Source organism: Dreissena polymorpha, chromosome 10, assembly GCF_020536995.1.
Source record: "Dreissena polymorpha isolate Duluth1 chromosome 10, UMN_Dpol_1.0, whole genome shotgun sequence".
Taxonomy (NCBI): Eukaryota; Metazoa; Mollusca; class Bivalvia; order Myida; family Dreissenidae; genus Dreissena; species Dreissena polymorpha.
The window spans coordinates 19148442-19160663 of NC_068364.1; the positions used below are offsets into that span (position 1 = coordinate 19148442).

Genomic DNA, 12222 nt, shown 5'->3' on the forward strand with positions numbered 1-12222 from the left:
GTAAGATTGTGTTCTTTTATAAACATGCACAGACAGTATTAAAGGACACTGATCTAACGTTATATTTGCTCCTGTTAACGAGCGTTGTACTTACATCGGCGATAAATATGCCAGCGAACACGACTTGTATAGCAATGGTGGTGCTCACAATCGACTGATATCGTAGATCTATCTGAAAGGTTATGCAATCTAACAGTTTATATTCGAAATTGGCCTTGCTCTGTGACAATGGGGTTTAATGCATGTGCGTAAAGTGTCGTCCCAAATTAGCCTGTGCAGTACAGTACAGAGTAATCCTGGACGGCACTTTCCGCCCAAACTAGGTTTTTGCTATGAAGATACTTTCTTGAAACGAAATATATCATAACTGCACAGGCTAATCTGGGACGACACTTTACGCACATACATGTACATTAAACCCCTTTTCACAGAGGACGACTAAAAATAATTGTAAATCTAATTCAAACTAACAAATGAAAAAAAACGCAAAAATGGACGAAAGTACTAGCGTCGTCCATTAAATAAGCGAGAAAGAGTACCCTCCCTTAAAAATGTGTATAAATTTGATAAAATAGTTTGAATTTTTCTTTCCATTATAAGTTGTGTGTTTTTCCTGGATAACTATACCTACTCGTTTATTCGGTGTAGCTGTCTCATCCAGGTTTTTACCTTAATTGTCCTTTACCAAGAGCCCATAAAATGCTCAAGATAAATTTTCCGTCAGTAGGCCAGAATGATTATCTGGAATTGTATCAGGTAAAAAAACTTAAATAAACATATACAAACGTTTTGTCTTGTCTTCCTAGAGTATTAAATTATAATCTGAAAAACTTGACGACACTCGTTGTTGTATAGTAGCTTGTGACACTTGACTAGTTGTAGGATGGTTGGATGGTCCCTGGTTTGAATCCCGCTCAAGGCACTTGATTTGATGAGCAAAATATAAATCAAACGCTTGCTCCTCTCCTCCCAAGTGTTTAAATGGATACCTGTGAAGGAAATACGCCAATGTGCCCTGGATGCGAAGTGCGCCGAGTGTAACGGACGGGGAATATCCCAGTGATTAAGGGGTATATGTTAAAGTCGACAGAAGATCCACACTTCATCATAGCATGACTAGAAAACCGCCGACCTTCGACCTTAAACCTTGTTTAGTATAGGAAAAAGGATGTTCGCCATCGGAGAATCCCTAACATTTCTGTAGATTTGTTCATACGGCATATGTACAATTTTATTGTTCCGCAACGTCTATAAGAAACATGCTTTTTAAAATTTAAGATGTCATCATCGGAGCTTAGTTTGGTTTTGCCAGTTTGCAATACAAAATAATATTTTGTTCTCCAAAAAACGCAATAAAGACTGTATACCGACGTACTATGTTGATTTACAGTGTCATATACAAGTACTTGTCGAGTGGCTAACCCAATGTTTGATTAATATCTGACGTGATCAACCGAGTGACACACACACGCCATTTTATGAATATCTAATCTGGTTTTCACAACTACTTATCTTTGTTGGGCGTTTACATTCTCGAGGTGGGGTCTCCAATAAGATTGTTAACTACATTCGAACTCATTTGAAGGATGCTATGTGCCTATTGGCTAGGAATTGTTCAGAATAACTATTCAGATCTCTTTGACTGTGTTGTCGAGCGTTTATAACAACAAAATCAAATAAACATCGACGCCGTATATCTTTTGTAAGGTATTTCTTTATTTAATTTTTTAGTATGTGAATTGTTATGTATATAAGAAATTTACGAAGATTTATGGAAAAGCAAATAAATGTGTTTATGATATGTAAGTGTTTAAATGCTGTTACACAAGGTTAGACTGAAGTAGTCACAAACACATACTGTTTGATAATTTACACTCTTAAACAGTTTTGACATTAAACAACACAAAATGTATCATGATTTAGTTAAACAGCTTTTCTGTCTAAACATATTTTGAACACCACTATGTAAGATTGCAATAGATTGCCCGACACAGATTTTGTTTTGACTTAAAAGACAATACACCGGTGTCTATCACCCGGGAAATAGCGCGTGTGCATGTTTATTTCTGATAGTTTTATACCAACCGAGTTCAGTACGAAGGCGTAAAATTCCCGGATGTTCTCGATAGCGTCCACGTCCCTGGCGGCGGCAGTGGTGGCGTTACTGCGGTCATACCAGCTGTGAAAGGCATGCGAAAGAAACTTAAGTTTGCCACAGTTGTGGCGTATCTCATATTGCGAAGAAATGTGTAATATAAGTGTAAGAAAAAAATTCATTTGGGAAAAAAATCATAATATTTATCTACTGTTACCGTGGAGTAATAACAATTACACGTGCATAACTTCTGCAAATTTGAGTTAAATGGTGTAAGAGTACTTTGTATTGCAAGTTTGTGTCCACAGACGGACGGACGGGCAGATTGACAGATAAACAGACAGACAGAGAGACAAACAGACAAACGGAAGGGCGGCCTGGCGTTCAACTCGGGGAACGTTCCTAGTCATAAATGAATAATGTGTATGCCATTAAAGATAAGTAAATTCTTACAATTTGTAGATTGGATAATCCAACACGGGTAAAAACTCCACTTTGTAGTTGATGATAGACCTTTTCCGCCGTCTAGTTTTTTGTGGAGTGTAACCTTTCGTACTCGTGGCGTGCAAAACGTGTGACTCTGATTTCACGTGCTCTGCAATTAGAGATTTCACATAATAGTAATTGCAAATACAACTTTCGTGTGTGATAAATTATTCCAGACAAAAGTTCAAGTAAAGAGGAGTGTGATTGCGATCAAATCAATTGAATTGTCAGTATACGTCCCCAATGAAGTAAATTGAGGTAACCCTTTTTCAGTCCGCCTGTCCGTTGCACAAACTTTTCCGAGTTTCTTTTAACGTAAATAACGTAAAAGCACCTGTTGTGTTCCTCGTTAAAGTTAGGATGCACGTTTTTGTCAAATATTTATGAATTTACATTGTATATAAAATGTGTAAAAAGAAACTTATTATTCATATAGTTCAATATAAATTAAAAAAAAAATTAAGAAAAACATGTGTCAAAATGCGAAATAAGCCAGATATTTAATTCTGAAATCGAAAATGTCTGTATTGTCGAATTCGCCAACATGTATTTCATGCATGTACGATGTGAATCTAAATTAAGTTTAACGGATCATTTTAATTTCCTTCAACGATATCTATTTATACGACACACGAAAACTAACTCCGATCATTATAACGAATGCTTCGGTTATTGTAGGAAAATATGTACGAAATATCATCGTCACAATCGGCTCGGCGCGCTAATTTGTCTTCATCATCATCATCATCATTTCATCATCATCATCATCATCATCATCATCATCATCATCATCATCATCATCATCATCATCATCATCATCATCATCATCATCATCATCATCATCATCATCATTTTCATCATTTTCATCATCATCATCATCATCATCATCATCATCATCATCATCATCATCATCATCATCATCATCATCATCATCATCATCATCATAATAATCATCATAATAATAATAATCATCATCATCATCATCATATCATCATATCATCATCATCATCATCATCATCATCATCATCATCATCATCATGAGCATCATCACCAAAATTTAAGCAATATAATGGCCAGATAATAGTTTTGACTGTATCTTACACATAAATTTTGAACATTATGTTCTGATGCAAGTGATCAACTTTTAAGGGGATGCTGGGAAATGTGTCGTCTGCTTAAATGTCGTCTGCTGGATTTCTAAAATTAGCATTTTCTTTGATTTTTTTTCAAAGAATACTATCAGAATAGCAAACAGTTTGGATCCTGATGAGACGCCACGTTTTGTGGCGTCTCATGTGGATCCAAACTGTTTGCAAAGGCATTCATAATTCCGTTCCAGCACTGAAAGAGTTTAGGAGGATGCATTTATGTCAATCTGTAAAATTATGATTTCTTTGCATTCTCAAAATCGTACAGTTCAAGCAACCCATGAAGAATGACGATCCTGAATTTCAGTCGTGTGAAAACATGTGACTTCTTAGTTGGCAAAAACGAGCTATGTTTTATTAATAAAAAATAGTACGGGTGGGGTTCGAACCCACGCGGACATACATCCATTGGAACTTAAGTCCAACGCCTTAACCACTCGGCCACCGTACTTCCCTAAAAGAGTTTCTTCAAACCAATGTTTCACTGTTCGCTAGTGTATTGTAATACAATAAGCAATACCGTTACACGACTTAATCACGCTGGTTATGTAATACGCCTTCTTCGCGTTCAACTAATGTGAGCCAATTAACGTTAACAATATTCCGGTAAAAAATGGCGGCTTTTATTAATTTGAACGCGAGCAATCAACTTTGTTATTATTTACTCTTTTTAATAAGACTTGTGCACAATAACTAACGCTACGGATAAGCCATGTGTCCCGACCTTACATGCATGATCAAATACGGTAAGTATATACAAATAATTGTAAACGGTGGCGTAGGTACATCACGAATTTTTAGTGTCGAAATTACACTTACAATAGGTAAAACTGTACTAAACATCGAAGGGATTGGACGTTAACGTAAATTTATTTCATTTTCTAAAAATGGTCATAACATTTTGAGTTATGCGTGACACAATCAGGTTAAAATTTATCGTGTGTGTATACAGTGGACTCTGCCAATACCGGACTCTCTGAATACCGGAACTCTCCCGATTCCGGACGGTCGGGCCAGTCCCGTATTTTCTCCTTCTATTTCTTTGTTAAACAATGTTGAATAAACCGAACTCTCTGAAAACCGGAAACCGGACGGGTATCTCCGTAAATTTGGTCATTTTCAACGTAAAATACATTGAGTATACCGGACGGTCTAAATTCTCAAGATGCCCGAGGCGTGAAAATAACAATACCTAGTCAGCACAGCGAGTGCGTTGTCACACATTTTGCTCGCGTAATTATCGATAATCGGATTAAACATACCATAAAGTTGTCAAGTCGTTAAAGCGCTATGAGAGTCCGATTAAGTAATGTAAAACAAACTGTGAATGTCTACAATAGACGTGCGGTAACACCAAAAAGTGATTGACTCGATCGTTTTATTAATTATTTATTATCGCCTATGATAAACAATGTAATTAAAAAATTAATGCATGCCGTTGCGACGATCACTTTCTTGTGATCTTCTCGGGTATTTTAAAAGATCTAATAGCCATGTTTTTAACGCTGAAATGGTTGTTTGTTTGTTTGTCAGATAAACTGTTAGAAATATGACTGTTAAATATCCATCCATCTGTATGCAAATTCATTCATTGCCGTTTACTAATTTCGAACGCATCTAAAATGTCGCAGTCTCCAGCTAAACGCAGACGCGTAGAGCTTACGTTACAGGATAAGATAAAGCTCATCACGGAATCAACTGCTCAACCAAAACCATCTCTGAATGCATGTATTAGCAAATAATCCAATCTTTTAAGGTCATGCATGGCAAAAAAAAATTGAATGATGCAAATACTTATAGATGGAGAGAAAGGTGGACGAACACGCGCTCATATATAGGCCTCATTTGAACCTCGTGGATATATTTTTCTGAATTTCCACACGGGCCCTAATAAATAGCCCTCTACTCACGCCCACCTTCGTGTCGGATTTATGCGGCCTATGGGATGCATAGCCCATGCCATTTTTTATATAGGCAATTCGACCGTGCTTACGGCATATGAAAGGCTTAGTTACGCAACTTTATGTTTAAAATTTGCCCGAAACATGTTAACATGTAATAGAAAACGTATAAAAGAAGACTCTTTTCTCACGCGCATACATACATTCAAACAGGATATCGCGACCAAATTCTATGTTTTGAGAAGTAATGTCATGACATGACACTTCTCAGGTTTATACTGACGATTATGAAACAAATAAGTTAATATTTAAAAGTTTGGAACACACAACGACAGACGCCTCTGTTGATGAGTCAACACATAGCTAAAAGTTCAATGTTGGAATAGCTAATATTACACAACTCTTGAGTCGCAGTGGTGTAGTGGATATGTTGTCCGCATAGCAATGGGGATATCACGGGTTCGATCCTCATTGTGGAAGAGTTTTTTAGATTTCCTCCATAGACTCCAAGTACTGGTTCTAGTCCCAGGAAACGGACTTAAAGGAGTTTCAAATAAGCCTAAGCTTCCTATGCAATCGAGCTAAAATAAATAGGTTTAAACTAAACTAAACACAACTCTAGCATAATAGTGCAGTTTCCACGCAACACAGAAAAAAGCACATATCTCTGACACTTGGAATAAATAAAAAGAATAAAGTAGTAACAAGCACTGTAGTGAAAACAGTAAGAGTACGGTGAAGTTTGTATAAACTACGTTAATGTTCATTTTAGAACAAAACTGTGAAAACAGATTAAAGGTTCTAACCCTTTCAACAAGGTGTGATTTGGGTCTGCTGCCATTAATTTGATAAATGTTAATTTTCGATAATTTTCAAAACTTGATTCAGTATCACTATTAATAAAGAAAACATATCTAAATCTCTTAAAATGTCTGCAAACTTCGCATTTTTTTTATCAGAAAACGTCTGTAACGTTAGCGGGCTCACCTTCGTTAAAACGGGAGGTGAGGCGAATTACACGACATATTCTTAGAGAAATTCTATCCTTTTGCCAAGGTATTATTTAAATTACTTATCAAAAGCTATGCAACATAAAATGCTCAATATTAACAGTTTATCCCGATAAAATGACATTAAAAAATGATTAGCATCATCATAATGATTATCATGATGTAATGGAAAAAAAGAAAACGAATACGAAGATGATACTAATGCAGAGGAGGAGGAGGAAGTTTATACAGATGACTATTATGACGAGAAGGATGAGGACGTCGATGATGATGATAAGTATTTAAGTAGAAAACAAAACGATATAAGATCTTATTACGATGCTGAGTGACAGTAAAAGCCTAAAGGATAAACTTCCAATTTTCTCTCACTTAAATTTATCACGCGACATACCAGTCACAATGTAGTCGGTTTTGAAGTCATGTTCTTCCTGAATCTCGTAGATGACGTGAATAACGTCATCAGTGTCGTCATGGTTATGTAACGTCAATCCACTACTGACGTCCGGTTCGAGCAAGTACGTTCGATTGTCTAACTGAAAATTTCCTCTCTGAAATGGTTATTATAGTGAACGAAAATGATGTTAGCTGAGTTATGCGATATCGCAAATGTACCTTCATTGTGACGTTTCCGCGGGGAGCTATTACATCAGCAAGACATGACACAAATCAGATAAAACAGTATACACAAATGTATTTTCCGCCGTTGATCCACCGGTATCATATGTAGGGCAATCAATGGAACAGAACGCTTATGATACGTTTCTTTCAACGTTAGCAATAACTTCAATAATCTTATAAAAACATTAGGTGATTGGATAAAATATTTTCTCTCCCGTTGTTTGGTTTACCAGTACTCGGATCATTAAAATGATTGTTGTTTGGATGTGAACAGTCGTGAAAGAAAATATGGACTCGATCGAAAGAAGATATGTGTTCTGTATGGTATTCAATTACCATATCAATTACCGGTAATACATTGTATATATCGTGATTGATTTCTAACATTTGAACGATAAATTGCATAGGGCGCGCTAAGTAACTAAGTTAATTTTATATCGACAAAGTGGGAACGCAAGATACTGAACCAATTAGACACCATGTGTTCTTTAAACGCTGAATGTTTTCGATTAAGTACGTGTAAAATATACTCTTTAAAAATGACTGCACAATCAACTTAATCTCACTCTTCATAGAGCACAATATCAAAAGTACGAAATCTTAAATCGAAGGTAGGTCACTTGATACAAACACTGGTAACACTAACGAGTAAAAACTACTGTAAAAACAAGGTTATCAGCCTACCACAAGATGTCTGCATGACCCTGGTTGTGTAGACCCCATCCCGGGGAAGCATTCGTACTCTACACTTGCTCCGTGGCTTTTATCCAAATATAGCGCCGTTTTCTGAAAATGTTTAACCACATAAAAGTAATATTACAATGTTTTCATGATAAGTTGTTGGTTTATAAAGGACACAACGGCGTTTAACACCAAAAGAGCACTTCAAAAAATAGGTCTGCAAAAACCATGCTTAATGCATTTGCGTAAAGTGTCGTACCAGATTTCACGGGCTAATCAGGGACGACTCTTTCCGCTAATATTGAATGTATCGTTTAAAGGAAGTCTCTTCTAAGCGACAATCAAGTATCCATGAGTAATGTGTCGTCGTTCATTAGCCTGTGCGAACTGTCCAGGCTCATCTGGGAAGACACATTACACAAATGCGTTAAGCCCAGTTTTCCCAGAGCGACCACCGAGTATTTCAATTTGAAGCCTTTATTACCATAAAGAGCTAGATAATAAGCAAATAAACAAGAAAGCGTTTAAGGCCAGTCAGTCGTAAATTGATACTTTAATGAAAATCTACTTTTAAATAAAACTTAAGTTGTCTACGACTATTAAAAGCAAACTGCGTGTGTAGTTACTGTTTCCATTTATAAATACCTTTTTGGCAGGAAGGTTAAGTTTGAAAATATTTCCATTTTTCTTCAAAAAAATCGGCACTGCTGGTGGTATGTTGTCGTTTCTATGGAGATGAAGCGTGACATTTGACCCAGAGACTTTAAGGTCCAGGTCAAATTCAACCGGAAGTTCCGCATGGTGCGTATTTTTGTCGTCTGACCTCTTATCCCGTTGCAATCTTTCTGTGATTCTAACACTTGTTGTTCCTGTAAATAGAAACTTTTTCTATGAGGTGTAAATGATATAATTATCTCGTTCAAGGTCGAAGGGTTTCTCCTACAGGTTAAATATTCTAAAGCCTTATGTTTTCTAATTTCAATTTATTAGAGGCAATATTTTAGTCACACTTCTGCTTTTGGATTAGATAATCTTTAATTTAACCGCACTCTGCGAAAACAGGGCTTACTTCAGGTGCGTAAAATATCGTCCAAATAAGACTGTGCAGTCCGCGGTAGCTAACCAGGAACGATACTTCCCGCTTTTATGGAATGTTTCTAGGCGGAAATTGTCGTCCCTGATTAGCTATTGCGGAATGCAAGGCTACTATGGAACGACACTTTACGCACATGCATAAAGCTTGTGTTTTTTTCCGAGAGCGCGGCTACTACCAGTCCAATATTTCAAAAGGAAAATGGATTTAATGTCCTGACAAAATAAATAACAATACAAGAATTGGTAAGAGCTACAAATAGATTTAACGCAATCGAAATATGTCTTCGATAACGCAACGTCAATGTCGATTTAGACTACGTTGCTCTAATTTGAAATTATCGTACATATGCTGTGTTGTAGTGTCGATGTTAATGTGATACATATCGTTGATCTTGATAACATTTTAGTATTTAATATTGTCTGTGCGTTTGATGCAGTAATTGTTAAGGCGTTTACGCTTGCAAATGCAAAGTAGTTGTATGTGTTATAAAAGATATGATTTACATATCAACGTCTAAATATGTATTTAACATTTCTTATTCAGCTTATACGACTGCATCCGTCTTACCCGTAAATGTTGATCAACAAAAACAAGCGAAACTAACTGAACTACGTTTTCATTCCAAAAACGATGTAAACAAAATGCAAGTGGATTATTTCTTTCCCATGATTATTTAAAACGCATGCATTCACATTATCTATGCAATACACGCGTCAGTGACTGTTTCTTATATAAGACTTTAATTGACCATCAACAGAGAAATACAAAAAAATTGAAATCGATGCGCCAGCACTCGAGAGATGACGGTAAAACAATTTTATTTGCATATATTCATAGTTCAAAGACATGTTACAGAGCGTATTTATTTCCCTGTACTGAGGTACGTATTCATGCAAAAGTGATATCCACCTCTCAATTTACTGTCTTTAATCTTGCCTACAATACTGTCGAGATGCTAGTATTTCAGACGTGAACATGTTTACCGTTCATTTAACACACTATTTATTTGACCAGTCGCCAATTTTGTGTATAGTATTTTCTAAAATGGCACAATTTTAAAGAAGCATTTATGTGCATAATCAGCCTTATATTTGACAACGTTTTTGGTTAGAATTTTCATTCAATCAGCACAATACAAATATACCGTTTTAAATGTATCTTAAAGAAAACTAAGAACAACACAATTTGAAGTTTGCTAAAGGTATTTCCTCGTATTGCTTGAAATAAGTTGTATGCAGATGCATCACTCTTAGAATACGATGATTAATTAATGAGCGTAAAGTGTAAAAAACAAGCGTGTGCGGACTGCATGATCGTTAAGTGTTGTCCAAGACTAGTCTGTGCGGACTTCATGATCGTTAAGTGTCGTTCAAGACTAGCCTGTGCGGACTGCATGAGCGTTAAGTGTCGTCCAAGACAAGCCTGTGCGGACTGTATGAGCGTTAAGCGTCGTCAAAGACTAGCCTGTGCGGACTGCATGAGCTTAAAGTTTCTTCCAATATTAGCCTGTGCGGACTGCATGATCGTTAAGTGTCGTCCCAGAGTAGCCTATGTAGACTGCATGAGCGTTAAGTGTCGTCCCAGAGAAGTCTGAACGGACTACATAAGCGTAAAGTGGTGTCTCAGATTAGCCTGTGCGGACTGCATGAGCATAAAATGTCGTCTCATATTAGCCTTTGCGAACTGCACATGTTATTATGGATGACACTTTTCACTTAAACTGGATTTTGGCGAAGAAGAGACTTCATTTACACGAAAGTCTCCATTAAAGCTGAAAGTGCCAGCCTGTGTCTTGAGGACTGCACCGGCTAATCTGTGAAAACTCTTTACATACATTGAATGAGCCCTGTTTTCCCAAGATGATGATCAAATGCTTCGAAGCATGTGTAGTAATACATATTACATTTACCGGACGAATATATCATAAGCTAGGCGGGGGACCTTTATGCTTATTTTCAAAACCTTCCAAAACAAAGTTGATAAAATAAACGTACACATTAAGAAGGAGGCCAAAGAGCTATATGCCTTATTTATATATTAGATAACCTATCGTTATTGTTTTGAATATGCAATACCTAGTAGAGTTGCCTTCGGGGGTTTTCAGATGGGATATCGACGTTAGTACTCATACTATGGAAACGCATTTGTCTAAATTTAAAGCAAGCATGATATATTGAACAAAAACGTGTATTGTCCAAAATAATTGTTCTACAAACGTCTCGAGTGGGATTCAAACTCACATCTACACAAATCGCGCAAGTCATTGACAATTATACAACACTGCATTACTGCCATCAAAAGCGAGTTTGCGTGTATCGATACGTGAACTCTAAAATCATAACGACTTTACTTCTATTTTTTAGTTTCCCGCGCTTGCCGTAAGTGTCGCCGTTACAACTTTTTTATAATCATCAAACTAAGAATTTTCTGAGCGTTTACAAAAACGAGAACTATGTGTTACACAGTCATTATTAACATCTTTCTTAAAGAAAATACAAATTTTAAAAAATACAACAACGTCTTTGTGTCATTGGCTTACTTTTTATCACGTTATATTCGAAATCACACTTTTGTCTCGGTATGCTAATGAAAAATTTTGATCGGGTATGTCAATTTAGTCAGTAACAGTTAACGAACAAATTGGATCAATTGAATATGTGCTTTTATATTTTGAGATTATAAAAATATGTCGGTTAATTTTTCAAGCTAATGGTGGCTTTCTCGTTATTTACCGGATAGCATAAAATTAAAGTTAACTATCAACTATTATAACAGTTTTTAGTTGGACAATTATAACTTCTAAACTTTAAAATGGAGTGAGTACTTTCAATGGCTCCCAATATACGACTGACAAATGTTTAAAAGGCGAAAGATCCGAACGGACTACCGACAAACTTCACTAGTGTGGTAGTGAAATTGACTGCGACAATTTCAGTTTTTCGCATGAGACAATTGCGTTAAACTCTTTTACTTTTAATAAGGAACAGTTCCTCGTTCATAGTTTATTTGTTGGTAATACAAATGGAATATAACCAAATGTATTATAAGGGGGATCCGTTTAAATTGTACATTTTACTTATGTTCCGAAAGTAATTGTTATTATTATTTTTATTTTCAGCACGTAAAAATATTCCAAGGCGTATGTTACGCGCAAACAATCCTGTAAACGATCAAATTATGTAAATAA

General features: G+C 36.2%; 1 protein-coding gene and 1 non-coding gene across 2 annotated transcripts in view; both read right to left on the reverse strand.

Annotated features, from left to right (window-relative positions):
• The window catches only part of LOC127848965 (serine-rich adhesin for platelets-like), a 49766-nt gene that overhangs the window by 16688 nt on the left and 20856 nt on the right, over positions 1–12222 (reverse strand). Inside the window, exons 3-8 of the mRNA XM_052381692.1 lie at positions 8585–8808; positions 7943–8044; positions 7032–7188; positions 2549–2690; positions 2086–2179; positions 95–172 (exon numbers count right to left, since the gene is read on the reverse strand). Coding sequence (XP_052237652.1) covers positions 95–172; positions 2086–2179; positions 2549–2690; positions 7032–7188; positions 7943–8044; positions 8585–8808 — 797 coding nt within the window. The remainder of the gene's footprint in view (positions 1–94; positions 173–2085; positions 2180–2548; positions 2691–7031; positions 7189–7942; positions 8045–8584; positions 8809–12222) is intronic.
• Trnal-uaa (transfer RNA leucine (anticodon UAA)) lies at positions 4098–4180 on the reverse strand. Its single transcript has one exon. It is a non-coding gene; the product is annotated as a tRNA-Leu (tRNA).